General features: G+C 46.4%; 1 protein-coding gene across 1 annotated transcript in view; it reads right to left on the reverse strand.

Annotated features, from left to right (window-relative positions):
- ARHGAP31 (Rho GTPase activating protein 31) overlaps positions 1 to 19,376 on the reverse strand; it is a 107,720-nt gene that overhangs the window by 42,727 nt on the left and 45,617 nt on the right. The window contains exon 2 of the mRNA XM_036444779.2: positions 1,890 to 1,992. Within this exon, the coding sequence (XP_036300672.1) occupies positions 1,890 to 1,992 (103 nt within the window). The remainder of the gene's footprint in view (positions 1 to 1,889; positions 1,993 to 19,376) is intronic.

A 19,376-nucleotide genomic window follows, 5' to 3' on the forward strand; every position in this document is an offset into this window, starting at 1 on the left:
ATAATTGAGGTTTGAGAAGGAGGGGGAGAAAACCAATAATAATAAGAAGAAGACAAAAAAATTAATTACCTGCACAATCTATTAAATGTTATATATTAATCTTGGAATAAGAATGTTTATATTGTTTTAAAAATCTACATTTATAACTAAAAACATATAATAAATATATTTACCCTATATAATAAAAGGCTAATATGCAAAGAGACCAAATGGCAGAACAATTGAATAATCAAACAACTGAACAACCGGTCACTATGAAGTGTGCTGACCACCAGGGGGCGCATGCAGAACATGGCAGGCGTTGGCAGCAGGCAGCAGAGTGTGGAACATGGCGGGTGTCAGCCACAGTGGGATGGTGGAGCAGGTGAGTGGGGCACCAAACCAAGGCAGGGCACCAGATGCTGTCATTGGGGTGAGCCTCTGGTGGTTACTGAAAACTCTTTGCTCCCGTGTGCCACAGTCCTGCCCAGCACTTACACCCACAGCCAGCGCCAAAGCTGCCATTCACATTGGCTGCCAGTACCTGATGCCAGTTCTGATCACTCAGTGCCATCAGCTGGTGAGAGCAGTGGCTGATGGCCCCAATCACTCCTGAGGGCTTTTCCACCTCCCTCTGCTCCTGAGGGGCGATCAGGGCAGCAGCCACTGCTCATACCCACTGATGGTGCCAGTCCCACTTATACCTGCTGCTGGCACCAGCCCCTGTTGCTCTATGTCATCAGCAGGTGGGAGCAGTGGCTACTGTCCTGATTGCTCCTCAGGAGCAGGGAGAAGTGGAGAAGCCAGATTTGGGCACTAATGGGGTCCCTCCCAGCCAGCAGGCCCCAATCGGCCCCAATAGGGACTAGGCAAGATGGCCAGACATGCCCTGGAGTCCCTTCCTACAGTCCCTCCCCACCCCAATAGTGCACTGGTGGGGTCCCTTGGCCTGGCCTGCAGGATCAGGCCAAAACCAACCTGGTGCACAGATTCGTCCAGGGCTTGTCACTCTCAGTCCCAATCTGCCGGACCCCAGCAGTAGCTAACCTACCAGTCTGAGTGCCGCCCCCTGGTGGTAAGTGCACATCATAGCTACCGGTCAAAAGGTCAGTCACTAGGCTTTTATAGATAGATAGATAGATAGATAGATAGATAGATTATTGCATTATTTTTCCATATGAATAACTGTAAACCTACTTTTACCCCGCCCTGTATTCTCTCTCAATAGTGTGTACATGTCCCTTTTATTTAATACATAGCACATATAAAATATATGCACACATATCTGTGTTTAGTGTGAAGATCATTGTACTCTGAATTCATTGTGATAGAAATTGCTTCCCCAAAACTCAAGAATAAATTTTAGAATTGTTTGGGATAAATCCATAGATTTAGAAATCATTTACCCATCAGTAATTTTTAAAATACCAGCATCAGTTAGAGAAATGCACCTTCATGCAAACTTCTGGGTTCCCAAGCAGATGACATATCAAAGGTTGGGTGTGTGCCAACAGAAAAACTCACATCCATCTCCAAGTTCTGAGCACTATATAATGGGATCTAACTGGGCTTTGGGTAAGCAAGTGAGTTATTATAAATCATATTTCCCTAACTCGTAATTAAAATCACTTGTGTTCAATCGAATCCGCCCAGGGAGGGTAAATCTAGTATAAAACAAAGAAACTGATTCAAAGCCCTCAGGAACTTTTGTTGGAAAGAATGACATCAGGCTAGAGCACTTCCTGATTAGATTAGGAACAGGCGTCCGAAAACAGTGGCACTTGATCTTCTGCCCCTCCACCCTTCCCTCAGTCCCTTCAGGTTTTTAATATCCCAACACCTTCCGACAGAGATATGGGCAGAGAAAGAATTGTGAGAGAATTCTGTTGGGAGCTATTCTTTCAGCTTACCGTAGCCGTTGTATGTTTGAAGTGACTCCCGAAAGCCGGTAAATTCCATCCACAATGCCATGAGTCTCTATAAATTCTGCACAGCTCTTCAGTACATATGGAACTATGTAAAGGCAAAGAAAAAGAATAAAGTATTAGATATAAGCCCGACTGTTCTTCAAAGATCTTCTTTAAAAAATCCGTCTTCTAAGAGAACTTCTAAGGTAACTTCTAAGAGAAATAGGTATGGCACACATGTGAGCTCCAAGTAAAAACAATTACTTGTAAATGGCAGATGATGTTCCTTTACATTAAAAAAAAAAAAAATGGGTGTTTTTTTTTTAATTTTAGAAAAGTCATGTATTTTAAAAGTTGGATTTTTTTTTTAATTGAAAACGAGGCAAACACTTAAACTTTGAAACCAGCAGTGACCTTGGAATTCCCACAACTCAGTCTTATTTCATGGGTTCTCAAAGGTGGTTTTCTGACCAGCAGCATCAGCATCTCCTGGGAACTTGTCAGAATACAATTTACGGACACACCCCGACCCACTGCAATAGAAATTCTGGAGGTGGGGCCCAGCAAACTGTGTTTGTTGTTGTTGTTTTATTTGTTTTGTTAATTCTCACTGGAGGTTATTTTTCCATTAATTCTTAGAGAGTGTGGAAGGGAGGGGGAGAGTCAGAGAGAAATACTGATGTGAGAGACACATCAATTGGTTGCCTCCCACACATGCTCTGACAGTGCTGGAGATCGAGCTTGAAACAGAAGTACGTGCCCTTGACCGGAATCGTGCCCCAAACCCTTTAGTTCAAGGGCAGAGGCTCCATCCACTGAGGCAAACCGGCTAGGGCACAATCTGTTTTTTAAAAAGCCTTCCGGGCCAAGATCGGTTTGGCTCAGTGGATAGAGCATCGGCCTGTGGACTGAAAGGTCCTGGGTTCGATTCTGGGCAAGGGTATGTACCTTGGTTGCGGGCACATCCCCAGTAGGGGGTGTGCAAAAGGCAGCTGGTCGATGTTTCTCTCTCATCGATGTTTCTAGCTCTCTCTCTCCCTTCCTTTCTGTGAAAAATCAATAAAATATATTAAAAAGCCTTCCGGGTGACTGTTGTGCGATAAAATAAACATTGCTTATTCTATACATGAGGAAACCAAGGTGCAGGTAAATTTACTTAGCTCACTCTAGATTACTTGCTGCTTATGAAAAATAATTAGCACATGAGAAAATGCTTCTGATACAGGTAGGTAAAAGAAAAACAAGACACAACATCAAGTACACATCGTGAATTCAACTATGTAAAAAAAAAAAAATTACAAAGGAAAAAAGACTAGAAGAATGTCTGCCAAGTGTTTTTTGTTTTGTTTTTGTTTTTGTTTTTGTGTGTGTGTGTGTGTTGTTTTTTAAAGGTGAGAACCGTTCCATCCCACCACCACTACCACCACCACCAAATGTGGTCCATTCTGCATTCAATCCAGTCATTGATTGCAGGAGACTAACACGGCCTCTTGAATTCCTGCCACTCCAGACGTCCAGTGCTCGTGGAGAAGAGTCTGGCTACGCTGTCCGCTCCTGGGGCTGACCCCGTTTGGCCCAGCCAGCTCTGTGACCCAGAATGGCAGCCGTTAGCCTTCTGGATGGCATGGAGAGAATGGCAAGTCCCTTGCCACCCTGGTCCTTGGGCAGAGTCACCTGCGGCCCCTCCCTGAGAATGCTGTGGGGATGGTGGTGTGGCATGGAACTACCCAAGCCTCAGGCACGAATGTTTTCAGACATAGAGGTAGTGTGGGAACTCCATGAACTTGGGATAGCTCTGTGCTCACTCCCCTAAAACACACCCATTAATGCTTTAGCTTAGACAAATGCCAACCATTAATGCTTCCGGCACAAGCTGGACTGCACCTGTACACGGGTAGACACCAGATGCTCAGACTCAATCTTCTTCCTGGATTCGCTAACACGATACTTCCTAAACAGCTCCCTCACCATTTCCTTCAATGACTGACAATAATTGGAAGTGCTCAGTAAAAGTCGTAATACTGCAAGTATTCAGCTCATCGCTCAAGTCCAGGCACCCCAGAACTGTTCCCTTCTACAGCACATGACATGTTTTGCCCTGCCCTCCAGGACTGGAACTGGGGAGAAGTTTCCTAGTTCCCCCAGGTGGAAAGAAGGCAAGGAGTGGACTTAGAATTGGAAATATCGAGGCCAGAGACCACAGAGGTGGAACCACTCCCTGGGAGTGAACGGGGCGGTGGGGGAGCTGGTGCGGTGGGGGAGGGGCTGAGGGAGTAGGCAGGGGTGCAGAGCCTCTGCCTGGCTTCACCTGGAATATCTGTTTTATAAAGCAGGGTGCCTAGGTAGGTTTTTGTCTCCTGCCCTCATGCCAATAAAGAAAGAAGCAAACAAACAAACATACAAAGTTTTTGGATTTTTTGTTTGTTTGTTTTCTTTTGAATCCTCACTGGAGGATATTTTTTCCATTGTTTTTTTTTTTTTTTAGTATTTTTGTTTGTTTTGTTTTGTTTTTAGAGAAAGTGGGAGGTAGGGAGGGAGAGAGGGAGGAAGAGAGAGAAACATCAATATGAGAGAGACACTTCAATTTGGTTGCCTCCCACACTAGAGCCAGAGATCAACCTGTAATCAAGGTGCATGCCTTTCACTGGGAACCAAACCTTTGGTGCAAAGGCTGGCAGTCTAACCACTGAGCACACTGGCCAGGATTTTTTTTTTTTTTTTTTTTTTTTTTCCAAATCAATGTTGTGCACAATAATGGTCGACTCTTTCCCCACCACACCAAGCTGCTGTTCTGGAACCTGCCACATGTGGTCTGTGGTCAGGAACACAGGCTTGGATGCCAAAGTACCTTTGTAACCTTGGACAAAACATGTAAGGATTCCGTTCCTCAGTTTCCACTGCTATTACTCTCATAGCCAGGATTAAAGTAATATTAAATATTTGGCACGGACCCTGGCACCCAACAAGCACTCTGTGGAAGTTATTGTTTCTCCTAGAAGCTTATCTGTGGTGTAAATTCGTAGTTGTGAGACACAATCTGGGTCTCACAAACTATAAACAGTTTGCCTTCTCCCATCCAACGGGAAATTGGGTGAGAGCTGACAAGCTCTTGCCAGTCAACACTCATTCAGAATGCATTCTGTGTCCTCCTTGGTAAATGTCTCCATGTGAAGGTAACTGCTCGCCTGAGGTCTCCTGCCTATGCCTTTGGGTGGATCTTTAACACGGAAAGGCAGCAGCACGCAGCAGTGTGCGAGTTGTGAGCGAGCGAGCGGACCTGAGGCTGGCCTGGCCTCCATGTGCTCCTCAGTGTGTGTCTGCCCTGGGTGCTTGGCTGCTGTGCCCTGCAGGGCACAAGTGGATGCGAGAGCTCTGAGCATTCCCAAGGGCCTTTATAAAGAACACTCTGGCCCTGACCGGTCTGGCTCAGTGGATAGAGCGTTGGCCCACGGAATGAAGGGTCCCCGGTTCAATTCTGGTCAAGGGCATGTACCTTGGTTGCGGGCTCATCCCCAGTAGGGGATGTGCAGGAGGCAGCTGGTCAATGTTTCTCTCTCATTGATGTTTCTAACTCTCTATCCTTCCTTCCTCTCTGCAAAAAGTCAGTAAAATATATTTAAAAAACCCACAACACTCTGTGAAAAGGCTGGTGCGGGGTCCCCAGCCTGCCCGGTCCTGCTCTCAGCTAGGGCCCTCCCCTCAGCTCTCCGCTGCAGCACCCCAGGCTCTGTTTGCTTTGAAGGTGGGCAGAACACATTCCCGGAAAGAGCCTCTGCCATACATTTACTCTGGCGTTGGTACAGAGGCCCTAGTACCTCTCGTCCCCGGCTCTGTTTAAACAGGAGCAGTATTAAAACACCCACTGGCCCCGAGGAGTGCGAGCTTTCCTGGATTCCTCTCAGGCTGAGATGGGAGGTGTAGGAATCCTCCCTCGCACTCAGTAAACGGGAGAGGACCTGTTGCATGTCTGTTAATCCTCCAGCCGCGGAGCCCAGAGAGTGGTTCTCCCTGTGGCCCCAGATTGGGCCCAGCAGCAGGTGATGTGACGCTCACAAAAGGTGAGGAACCAGCCCTCTAGGCCAGAGCTTCTCAGCCTGTGATGTGCACACAGCGTCCGAGGGTCTTGTGAACATGCAAATGCCAGTAGAGTGGGAAAGGTCAAACATTGGCATTTCTAACCAATTCCCAGGTGATTAGGGACTCTGTAATCTGCAACCCCCATTTAGGGTAGGTTGGGGGGAGGCAGTCTAAAGGTACTCCTGGTGGGTGGTGTTGCAGGAGCTAGTCAGAGTTTAGTGAAGTCTCAGGATTCTTTTGACTATTGTCCCTGGGGTCCAACCAAATTGGAGACAGCCAGGATTCTGAGCAGGGTAGAAGCTTGATACAAAATAGCTGAGTAGTTACAGCTGGAAAGAAAGCTTCCATTGTGAATTAGGCATGAGAGGGAGGTTGAGGTTGGAGTCACAGAGCTAGTTTTGGGGGATTTATCATGAACCCAAAGAACTTCAAGTCTCCTCCGACAGAGGTACACACAGTTGCTGATTATGATATAACATTATAACTTCTTTGAATTGTTTCACTGATGGTTCTCTAAGTTCCTTTTTTTGGTTTTGTTTTTCCTGCATCAGCAATATTAAAGGTTAAATTTTCCTCTCAGCACAAAATAAATGGTGAGGTGATTTCTGATGAAAAAGACATTGCCTTTGATTTATGCTTGACCATTTACAAAATATATTTTAAAAATATATTTTTATGGCCGGGACCGGTTTGGCTCAATGGATAGAGCATCGGCTTGGGCACTGAAGGGTCCCGGGTTCGATTCCGGTCAAGGGCATGTACCAGTAGGGGATGTGCAAGAGGCAGCTGATCGATGACTCTCTCTCATTGATGTTTCTAACTCTCTATCTCTCTCCCTTCCTCTCTGTACAAAATCAATAAAATATATTTAAAAAATATATATATATAGCCAACACCGGTTTGGCTCAGTGGTAGAGCGTCAGTCTGCGGACTGAAAGGTCCCAGGTTCGATTCTGGTCAAGGGCATGTACCTTGGTTGCGGGCACATCCCCAGTAGGGGGTGTGCAAGAGGCAGCTGGTCGATAACTCTCTCTCATCGATGTTTCTAACTATCCCTCTCTCTTCCTCTCTGTGAAAAAATCAATAAAATATATTATATATATATATATATATATATATATATATATATATATATATATGGATTTCAGAGAGGAAAAGAGAGGGAGATAAACATCAGTGATGAGAGAGCATTTCTGATTGGCTGCCTCCTTCCCAATTTGGGATTGAGCCCGAAACCAGGGCATGTTCCCTAACTGGATATTGTACTGTGACCTCCTGGTTCACAGGTCAGCACTCAACCACTGACTGGGTTACAGAACATTTTTAGGCCTTTGTCTCATTTGCTTCATCCTGGTACAACGAAAAGTCATTTTATATTTACCAGTATAAATGCTATGGGACACTTTCCTCAATTCCCAATCTTTCAAGGGTTTAGTGCAGAAAAGACCAGCAGCAAAATAATTTCTGAGTCCCCCCGCCCCCCAAAGAGGGAATTCTGCCATTTAGGACAATGTATGGATTTTGACAGCATTATGCTAAGAGAAATAATTCAGACAGAGAAAGACAAATACCATACGATCTCACATTTTTGTGGAACTTAAAACAACAAACAAACAAACAAAAACCAAACTTATAGAAAAAGAAGGAGGTAGAAGAGGGGGAGATGGAGAAAAGGGAGCCAAAAGGTACAACTTCCAGTTATAAGATAAATAAGTACGAGGGGTACATGCAAAGTATGATGACTATAGTTCAACTGCTGTAGGATGTATATGAAAGTGAAGTCTGTGATCTCATCATAAGGAAAACAGATTTATATTATTTTGCTTTCTCTTTTTATCATATCTGTGTGAGATGATGGATGCTAACTAAACTTATTGTGGTTATTATTTCACAATATACGTAAGTCAAACCATTTTTCTGTACACCTTAAACTTACACAGATGTATGACAGTTATATCTCAATAAAATAGAAAAGCCCGGCTGGTGTGGCTAAGGGACTGAGCATCGACCTATGAACCAGGAGGTCATGTTAGGATCCCCCGGCAGGGCACATGCCTGGGTTCCAGGCTCAAACCCCAGTAGGAGGCGTGCAGGAGGCGGCCAATTGATGATTCTCTCTCATCATTGATGTTTCTGTCTCTCTCTCCCTTTCCCTTCCTCTCTGAAATCAGTAAAAAGAATTTTTAAAAACTAGAAAAAATTTAAAGATTAAGAAATGAAAATGATACACAAATATAAAGAGTACAGAATGACTGTTTCTGTTTCCCTCCTTTCTTATTTTGAATGATAAATGAGGGAGCCGAAACCGGTTTGGCTCAGTGGATAGAGAACCGATCTGCGGACTGCAAGGTCCCAGGTTCGATTCCGGTCAAGGGCATGTACATTGGTTGTGGGCACATCCCCAGTAGGGGGTGTGCAAGAGGCAGCTGACCAATGATTCTCTCTCATTGATGTTTCTAACTCTATTCCTTTCTCTTCCTATCTGTAAAAAAAAAAAAAAAAAAAAAAAAAAAAAAAAAAAAAAAATCAGTAAAATATATATTTTTTTAAAAATGAGGTTAATGTCATTAGTAGTTACCTCTAGGTGGTAGGAAATAAGTGATTTTTGCTATATTTTTAATTTTGCTTTTCTGATTTTTTTTTTTATGAGGATGTGGTATAAATAACTTTTTAAAAGAAAGAAATAGGTTTTTGAGAAACAGTTTCATTAAAGAAGCTGAAGGGCTTTCTGAAGTCAGTGAGGCAATTTCTAAATGTTTGTTGAGGTCCTTTCCAATGACCCTGCTGACGTAATTGGTCCTTGTTACACAGAAGTATTTGCCTAACCCGCTGGCCTGGTGTGGCCCAGGACCAGCTCTGCTCTGCTGCTGGGTGAGGACCCTGGTGGCAGACTGCGTCCTGGAGTCCCCTCCCTCCCTCACTTCCAGGGTCTCAGATGCCAAGTCCACCAGTTCTTTCTTGTAGAAGTGCCAGCCCCCCTCCCTGGCCCTCATCCTGACTCATCCCAGCTGGGCCCTTAGGAGTCTGCTATCAATGCCCCCGCTCCTTCCCAAGACAAAGATTCTCCCAGAGCAGATGCATTGAGGGCTTATCTATAGCCCACAGGACAAAAAGGTGAATAAGATCTTTGTGCTCAAAAAGCCCAGAAGGGGAATGGACCGTTGCTGTGCACCTATTATGTGCTGATCCCTGAGCGCTACACTTTCACCCATTGTTCGTACCTCATGCCTCATGCGATCCTCACATCACCTTCTCAGGGAAGTATTTACCCCTTCTTTAGAAAGCAGCAAAGTGGAACTCGGTGGTATTAAGCAACTGGGCCAGTATGAAAACATCAAGCGAAATATGCGAAGGGCCCTAGAGAGGCACTGAGAGTGTGATGGGAGCTCTGCTAGAAGGATTGCACTGGGTGGGGGAGGTCGGGCCAGGCTTCTCGGTGTCAAACAGAACAGGAAACTGTATTTGTAGAAGCAAATGTACCAGGAGGACCGGTAGACAGGGCTGAGACAGGACCCTCATCTAGAGGGGCTCACAAAGTTGTGAGATAAGTGGGAAAAGAGGTGACGCCATAAGAACTCTGATAGAGGTTCGTGCGGGTGACTGGAGATGCTCTAATGTGATATGGTACGACCCAGTGAGATATAATGCATACTACTACACACGCAGAACTCTTAGTTAAGCACCTGGCATACAATGAAATACTTAGTAAATGTCACCCACACTCTGGTGGGGACGAGGCGGGGACTGGTATAAACAAGGAGAGGAAGCAAGAAATAGTGTGGTGAATTCTTGGCACGCTGACTGGACCAGTGTGGGGGAAGGAAGCATTTGTTCAGGTCCATTGGGGGAGTTTTTTTTTTCTTTTTTCTTTTTATTGATTTTTTTACAGACAGGAAAGGAGATGGATAGAGAGCTAGAAACATCGATGAGAGAGAGACATCGATCAGCTGCCTCCTGCACACCCCCTACCAGGGACGTGCCCGCAACCGATGTACATGCCCTTGACCGAAATCAAACCTGGGGCCTTTCAGTCCACAGACTGACGCTCTATTCACTGAGCCAAACCGGTTTCCGCACATTGGGGGAATTTTTAACCACGGCCTGGGAAGGCTGCGTTCAGCCTTGATCTCCACGGCCAAATTATTCTAAAACACCGCCTTGATGATAAAGCTCTCCTATCCCAAAACATTCAGTGGCCCTCCATTGTGGGGACAATAATGTCTAACCCAGGCAGCTCTAGGACTAGACTTTCAGCTGCCTTGTCAGGGCCCACCCGGAGTTCTTCCCTTGATGGAATAATCCTTGGAGACAGATGGGCGGGAGAGAGGGGGTAATAGGAGGAAAAAGACTTTCCACAAACACAGCGCTGCCAAAAGAGAAAACAAGGTGACCCTCAGGCTCGGTGGAGAGGACCTCTTACTCTTTGTCAAGGATGGAAGGGAGCGGAGAGGCTCCCTCTTTTCTGGCTGTTGCCCGGAATTTAGTTAAGAAAGGTAGGGACACCGAAACCGGTTTGGCTCAGTGGATGGAGCGTCAGCCTGCGGACTGGAGGGTCCCAGGTTCGATTCCGGTCAAGGGCACATCCCTGGTGAGGGGGTAGGCGGGGTGCAGGAGGCAGCTGGTCGATGTTTCTCTCTTATCGATGTTTCTGGCTCTCTATCCCTCTCCCTTCCTCTCTGTAAAAAAATCAATAAAAAATACATTTAAAAAAGAGAAAGAAAGGCAGTGCCTTTCTGATCCAAGAGAAGAGGCTGGTTGAGGGTAGGGACATACCTGGGACCACACTTCACCCGTGAGTGAATGAGCTAGGGGGAACAGTCTAGGAGAGACGGTCAGGGCTTTCTGGGAGGTAAGTGATTATGGCGGCGAGGAAGGGTGGTGCTGGTAGGGAAGAAGGGTGCGGTGTGATGGACTCTGAACTTCGAAAACAAACCTCCCGGAGCCCCCGTGGCCTCTGTTCACCTTGTGCGAAGGAACAGAGGGATTTTGTCCTGTTGTGGGACCCGCAGGCTGCCGGGCTTTGCTTCACGGACAAGGACTTCTCCAGGCTCATCCTTCCTACTTCTGACGTTGCTCTCAGGGGATTTGTGGGGCAGACACCACTCACTCCGGCAGGCTGCTCGGGGATGGCGGGAAGAGATCTCCCAGTCACCCCGCTGCACATTCCCAGGCCCTGTGTGCGAGCAGCGCTTTCCCGTTCATTGCCAACAAACCATTTAAATCCTCAGGGTAACCAGAGGAAGACCACAGCCAGCCTGAACCGCCAGACTTCGACTTTATCCCTGGGCTTGCAGCCCCTCTCTTTCTCACCACCCTCTCCTTGGGATGGCATGATCTCGCTGATGGGTAAAGAGGACCGCATGAGCCTCAGAGAGGGTGCCGTGGGTGAAGGGGTGAGCGCTGAGTAGGATGGTGAGAGGTCAACAGGGAAAACAGACCTGCTTCTTGCGTTATATGCTCCACTGACACCAATCATCTTAAGAATGAGGACAATGTAAGTTTTTTTCCTCCTCGGAGGTATCCAGGCCATCTATTTTTTCTTCATGTCTACTGGGTGGTGATGGCACGTACTAACCAAATGCTAGGTGGTGTTCTACGCTTAGCAATCATTATTGCATTTACTTCTCACAACTCTGCTGTGTGGGAACTGCCCTTCCTATTTTGCACCGTGAAGCAGGTGCTGGGTCTAGACGGTGGCTACTGTGTCTTCGGATCTAACACCCGATGACCTGGGACCTCCAGGATGACACTGGGGAAGAGGAGCTGGGCGAGGAAGGAGGAGAGCAGGCCCGACTTCTCCCTGCAGGGTCTGGGTCCCCACGCCTCCTGATTCTGGCGGGGCTGTAGGTTCTCCAGAGCAAAGCGGTTGCCTTACTTTGTGTTGGTTTTGTTTCTCTCACTTGCACTGTGAAGGACTCCCCAGCTCGCCCCACCCATCTGAATGGAAATTCGTGTTGAATAAATATAGACTTCCATCTCAGAAAGTTTACACAGATCTCCTTGGGTATGGCTGGACTCGTGCTAACCCCATGCTATTTTTATTATCACGGAGGCCGGAGTCCTCCAGGGACTTGGCGTTAAGCGGTGCCGAGTTCATCTGAAGGTCCCCCTGACGGATGGGACTGTGCCCAGCGCGCGAGAACCACCTCCTCTGGCTTATGGTCCCCTCTGGTTTCCCAGGAGGCTGTTTCCTAATGGCTTCCAGACCTACGGCACCCTGGGTTCTTTTTCATTTCTCTCTGTGTGTTTCAGAAATCGATGTTGCTGGCGAAAAGATGAGCATTTAGGAAAAAAACAACCACGGGCGGCCGCGAAGTCTATGTGAAGAAGGGCCAGGTAGCGCTTATCAGCGCGGCCCTGCACACCCCCTCCCAGCACCCTTTCATTTCCTGCCCAATATTCCCGAGCAGCAGGCAGCCATTGTTTGCAGCCGACTTTGCTTGGAAGTCTGGGTCCCCGGCCTCCCAGTGCTTCCTGTTGTTACAAGGCCTCTCTTTCCTGCCCAAAACAACGGCACTTTCCTGCTGGATGTAAACCTTTTGAGGCAACTCATTCCTTCCATGTGCTTGCTCAGTGCTGCAAAAACTGGGTGCTCGTTAACTGCATTTAAATTATTTCTTAGTATACAAGTACCACGAGTAGAAAAATTTTACGATACAGACAAGCAAAAGTAAAAAAAAAATAAAAATAAAAAAAAAAATCACCAAATCTCATCTCTGTTACACTGGAGACCTCTTTGAGGGTCATGCATTCCCACTCTGCGTCTACATCCACAGAATTTAGCAAGGGGACCCAACGGTTGCAATGGAGGCGGGAAGGTCTGTCTGGAAACCAGCCTCCTGCACGTTCTCCTGCTACATGGGTGGGTAAAAATGTAAGAAAAGTGCAGACTCCAAGAAGATCCCTCCCCACTTCCCTGCTCCTCCTGTAAATTCTGGGGCTACCCTTGGAGAATTTCTGAAAGCAATTCTCTCTAGAAAGTTGTTGAAAGAATTTGGGAGGAGCTGAGCCTGGAGGAATTGAACATGAGGAGCTGGGGAGGTGGCAGAGCAATGGCATTGTTGGGACTTTTAGGACTAGGAGTTTCCTCAGTCGGTCTCCCTGATGGCTGCCAAATGAGCTTCAAAAACACAGATCGAACTGCGTGTGTCTCTGGTGAAGACCACGGTGCACAGCGGAGCAGGCTGGGCTCTTCGTGCCTCTCCCCAAACACCACCTCTCTAGTCCCTCACATTCCCCACGGTTCCCTGCAGACACCCCATCGGCCTTTACATTCTTCTTCTGACTAAAATGTTCCCGCTCATTCCCTTCAAATAGGATACATCGCCAAAACCAGGACACAGCGCTCTGCTGTGCTGTTGAGAATTCTGGACCCTATTTTATGATACAAATCAAGATATCCTACTTTTTATGAGTTTCTGTGTTGGGGCCTCAGGGACCATAGTTATGGGATATGAAATATCATATTTTGGAGACTAACACTCTCTCCTATCCCCCACTTCCACCCCTGACACATCCTCACATCTCGACAGAGAGATAGGCTCCTGCAGAGACTTCACCTTGACCTTTGTAGGTATTTGATGATTATCTTTCCATAAAACCAGGCAAAACTTAGGAGCAATCTGTGGTTTGTTAAGACAGCAAGGGATGATAATGTTCAAGCTTTTATCCTGAGGTTTTGCAGCTCAGGGTTACTTGGTAGTCTCTGAAATGTCTCCTACAAAGAATCAGCATTCACTCAGAGGCAGCTCCTGCAATCACAACAGCTCACTCCTCATCTCACAAACAACTGTTACTCCCTTGCTCCCAGTGCATCTTCAGAAGTGGTTCTCAGCGGAGCACATTCAGGATTCAGGCTCAGTGCTAGAGATGGCACAATGCATACTGTCACGTTTCTGAGCACCTCCTTGGAGGACAGGTAAGTCATAAATACTATATAAAGGACGTTCACAACTAGTAAAGAAAACGCTTGTTTACCAAGGAGACACTTTGAGTGTCAGGGTGAAAGGAGCTAGGTACCAAACAGATCTCTTTAATTTCTAACTTTTATTCTGCTCCCCTTTTCTTAAACAGCTTCAGAATTGGACTTTATTTTTATTTTTATTTTTTTGCCATTTGCTGTTCACAATAGGACATTGTCAGCAGTCACATAGTAACAGGTGGATACTGGAAATATTGGGGGGACACTATAAAGTATATGACTGTCTAACCACTGTGCTGTACACTATAAAGTATATGACTGTCTAACCACTGTGCTGTACACCTGAAACTCATCTATAATAATAAAAGCATAATATGCTAATTAGACTGGACAAACAACCTTCCAGATGACATTCCAGATGAAGCCATAGTGGCGGGAGCCAAGGCAGAGGTGGTTAGGGGCGATCAGACAGGCAGGCAGGAAAGCAGTTAGGAGCAATCAGGCAGGCAGGCAGAGTGGTTAGGGGTGATTAGGTAGTCAGGCAGAGTGGTTAGGGGAGATGAGGCAGGCAGGCAGGCAAGCAGTTAGGAGCCAGAGGCCCTGGATTTCGAGAGGGATGTCTGACTGCCAGGATCAGGCCTAAACCAGCAGTCAGACATCTTCTGAAGGGTCTGGATTGCGAGAGGGTGCAGGCCGGGCTGAGGGACACTAACCCCCCCCCCCCCACCACCAATACATGAATTTCATGCACTGGGCCTCTACTACAAAATAATATTGAATGTAAACTGTAATTGAAAAATAAAATTAAAGAAAAGAAATTGTCAGCAGTCAGGTCTGTTCCAAGGGTAGGGCAGGAATGGGCAGCTCTTAAGCAGGAGCTCTTCTCTGGGTACACGGAAGGGGTCAGGGAAGTCTCTGGGGAGTCAGCAGTCCACCCTGTGAGCAACCATCTAGATGAAGCTCCGAATGAAGACTGAGTCCCTACTCAAGCTTGCACATAAGGAGGCCACTGCAGAGTTTCCAGGAAGGAAATGACGACAAGAAAGCAGTGTTTTCAAAGGTCTGTCCGGAGCAATTGCAGTTAGGAGAGACTGGCGGCAGAGAGACCTTCTGAAAACAAACCCAGGCACTGTGTGACTCACTCCAGTCACTTCCTCTGGGAAGCCACCCCTTGATCCCCAAAAGGAGGGAGCACTGGTGATACCCTCTTAGAGCAACCAGCACACAATTTATACTTAACGAAGTGGTTTTTGTTTCTGTGATTTTAAATTTCTGCTTTTTTTTTTTTTTTTCTATTCCGTAAACTCCATGTGGAGCTCTGTCTCTCTTACTCAACTTATAGGACACTGCCCATGACTGTCTAGTAACGGTCCTGTGCCTGCGAGAGCACCTGGAACAAGGCAGATGTGCACATGGGCCAATGTGCAAAGCCAGATGCATGGGCGTCCACTGGCCGCATGTAGGACGTTCCAAGATGACATTGTCTCAGCAAGGACCAGAGTCCACCTTTGTCTCCAGTGCTTTTTCCCTTCCCAACTGCATATTTATTTTCTCCTTCCCAGCCACCTCATTCTCACCCCCAGGCAGCTACTCCATCGTCTAGTCCTCCTCTCCACCGCTGGTCAACCAGAATCCTGGAATTTGGGAATGTCAGAGGTGGAAGAGACTTTAGGATTACCTATCGAAACTGCTTGATTCACTGCCAGGAAACTGAGGCTGCAGGAAGTTTGGGGACGTATCCAAGGTCACCAGCTCCACAGTGGTAAAGCCCTGGAGTGGGTGGGAGAGGGGCTGAGAGAAGGGATGGGGTGGTGTTGAAACTGATTAGGATTCCTTTTCTTCCCAATTTTGAGGATCCCGGTATAAGTGCCTGCTAGGCCTCTCTCTGCCCCAGACTAACGAACCCTTTGATGTCAGAAGTAATGTAGGGTATTTAAATTTAGGTGCATCCTTAGCAGTCAACGTGAATCGAGTATGTTTATAGGGTCTCCGCATATAAAACCCTGTGCCAGACTTTTGGGCTTCAAAGAAGGATCTTATTCTTAGAAGGCACTGCCCATGACCTCAGCTTACAGTCTAGTTAGTTCAATTACATGCAGTTAAACTGTGGGTAGAACAAAAATGTCAGGAAGAGCCCTTTCTTGTTCCCTCTCCAGCTGTCAGGCAGGAGACAGTTGGGTCTAACGATCCCTCGGGAGAGAGAGGAGGGCGTCAGCTGTCAGAGGCTGTGTCCCCACCTCTACAAATTTGCTTTCTCTTCTTAAAAAGTGAGTAGCTCATCCTCTGCAAGGGGGAGGGATTTGTTTATTGTTTTAAAGACCTCACGATTCCTGTTTAAAGAGGGTGTAGGCTTGCAACGGATTGTTCCAGGCTTAAATTCCTCAAGAGAGAGGGAAGCAGAGGCTCTGAGGGTGGAGTGAGTGCCCTCAGGCCAGGGACTCTGGGGGGCACACAGAGGAAAGTAGACTTGAGCTGCTTGAGGAGATCCGGGGACTCAGTGGGACAACCAGCTCTGCACAGAGGACCGGGCATTGCTGGTGCCATAGGACCCAGTGTTTGACTCGTCAGGACCCAGGTGATGTGACCATTTCTCAACCCAGAGGATCTGAGACAGACTGAGCACAGTGGGCACTGGGTGCTCACAAAAGGGAAGGGGGCAGGCGCTGGCAGAGCCCTTCCTGAATCACCTAGCTCATGTCCCAGCGTTCTGGTTGGGAACCACCTGCTCAGCTCCCCTGTGGCCATCTCTCATGGACTTTTCCTCAGCACCTGGGAAGAGAGACAGATCAAAGAACAGAAGGGCCCCTGGCTCAGTCCTCTCCATTACTCATACGGTCTCAAAGGCTTCCCAGATTCATTTTTCCATCAGGGATATTCTTCGGCGCCTACTGTATGCACGGGTGCTGGGTGCTAGGTGCTATGTGCCAAGGACACCAAGGAAAGAAATATCAGAGGCCCTATATTGAAGGAGCTGAGTCTCCTGGGAGGGAATTCATCTAAATTACACTCCTCTACTGTTCCTAGTTAAGGGGACAGTGCCCATGTTCAAATTCCTCCCGTTGTCACTCCCTACCGTGAGACCTGGACATGTCTCCTCTATGTCAATGGCATAGTCCTGGTGTCCAGGTCAGTTCCAGTTTACGCCCATTATTCTATATAATTATAGACAGTGACTCCTTTCATTTAAAAAAAGTTTCCCAATTTTCATAAAAAATTATATGGTTACCTTATTCATAATGTTCATTTTCCTTAATTATAAACTGGAGTTGATAATAAAATCTACTTTATAAGGTAGCTGTGAGATGTAAATATAATAATCTGCCCTAGCTAGTTTGGATCAGTGGATAAAGCATTGGCCTTCCAATGGAAGGGTCCTGGGTTTGATTCTGGTCAAGGGCACATGCCCAGGTTGTGGGCTCAATTCCCAGTAAGTGATAGGCAGCCCATCAATGATTTTCTCTCATTATTGATGTTCCTCTCCCTTCCTCTGTGAAATCAATAAAAATATATTTAAAAAATAATATGCAAAGTGTTTGGAATAATGTCCCAATAAACTTTCAATAATACTGGTCATTGCTATTGTCACTTTTATTGTGATTACTGTCCCATTGGACTTTGGCTTGTAGAGCGAGTGGGTTCCTCTCCTTATTCCTAGCACCAGCACCATGTCCTGCCAGAAGAGATTCTGACTCGAGGTCTACTGAAGGGCATCGGAACCAGGCATTAGCCACAGTAGGTGAATGCGCAGAATGGCAGATGGTGGCTGTCCAGAGATGCTGCTTCCTTTCTGGTCTCAGACAGAAGACTGGGAACTGGAGGATGTTCTCCTAATTCCTTTTCTGAATACAGTTTCCAAGGGAAATGCAGAGCTCCCAGTTAGATTTGAATTTCAGATAAACAACAAATACTTTTTAGCATAAACACGTCCTTAGTATTTCATGGAACATACACCAAAACATGATTTGTTGTTTACCTGAAATTCAAATTTAGTTGAGTGTCTTGTATCTGTATTTGCTAAATATGGCAACTTTATTTCTGAGTCCATTTTCCATGCTGTGCTGTCCCACGCTCCACAGTGGTGTTTCCTTTAGGCCTCCTAAAAAGCCACAGCCATGAGCCTTCCCTGACTCCTGTTTGCCCTATTGGCCAATCCCAGGCCCATCCAGGGGACACCTCTCGAGACTTAGCTCCCTCCAGCCCGAGGAGTTAAGAAAGGGGTGGGGCAGCAGAAGGTGTGAATGTGTCGGAAGCCAGAACCCTCCCTGGGTCAGAGGCACGTGGATGCCCAGAAGTGCCCATGAACTGCCACCCTGCAGAGAGAGGGGAAGGTATTTCCCCACGTGATCTCTGGAAGAAAAGGGAGAGCAGGATGAACCCAGTCTTAACATCTAATCAGGGTTTCTCTTCTCAAGCATTTCTTTGTCTTCTAAACCTGACTCTGCATATTCCCATCACCTGGTGGCCCTTCTCCTTGGCTACCAAGCACATTTTTGGTTGCATGAGTATGTGGCTGAGTGACGGTGCCTTTGTAGCTCCCTTTTAACAAAGGAGAGAGCAAGACCAGGCAATCTTTCAGTTTAGGAAGTATAAACTTTTGGAGTACCAATTCTTCCTGCTCCTCCATTTTCCTTAGAACATTTATTGCATGTGAGGCATTGGGTTAAGTAACTCATATATATTACTTCATTCAATCCATTCAACTCTGCAAGCCACGTATAAATATTCTCATTTTAGAGATGAGAAATCAGGGCAGATAGAGGTTTATTCCCTTGTTGAACATCATTCAGTTTGCAAGTGTTGGAGCCAGTACTTAAGCTGAGTCCCTCTGACTCAAATCCTACTCTTTATTAAAAAAAATATTTTTTATTTATTTCAGAGAGGATGAGATAAGGAGAGAGGTAGAAACAACACTGACAAAAGAGAATCATTGATTGGCTGCCTCCTGCATGCCCCATACTGGGGATCTAGCCGGCAACCCTGACTGACCTCTTGATTCATAGCTTGACACTCAACCACTGAGCCACCCTAGCTGGGCTCCAAATCCCACTCTTAACCAGCCTACTACTCTGCTCTGTTTTCAGAATTCATCCTGGTTCTTTCTACATGCTCCATTATAATTCCCTGAATGAATGCATGATTGGATGTATATATAAATGTGTCTAAACCTGAGGAGCCACATTTGCCTCTATAGACTCATTGGACAATGCTCATCAACAGAATTATTGGTCATCAGGTGTTTGTATTTTATTTTGAAAATTCATCAAAGTATAATTTGTGACCAAGTATTTTATGGCTATTAACCTCATCACAATATTTTGTGTATTTGTTTTTAAATGGCAATGTTTTTGTTGAAAACCTTGACTTCTATGGGTCTTGATGCTCCTTGTTCCATTTTGCATTTAATACAGTTTGGGGGGAGCATATTTTCTGTGTAACTCAGGATTCAGCTGCCTTTTTGGGAAACTGTCCTTGTGGGACTCTCAAATCATAGC

Source organism: Pipistrellus kuhlii, unplaced genomic scaffold (genome assembly GCF_014108245.1).
Source record: "Pipistrellus kuhlii isolate mPipKuh1 unplaced genomic scaffold, mPipKuh1.p scaffold_m20_p_2, whole genome shotgun sequence".
NCBI classification, from domain to species: domain Eukaryota; kingdom Metazoa; phylum Chordata; class Mammalia; order Chiroptera; family Vespertilionidae; genus Pipistrellus; species Pipistrellus kuhlii.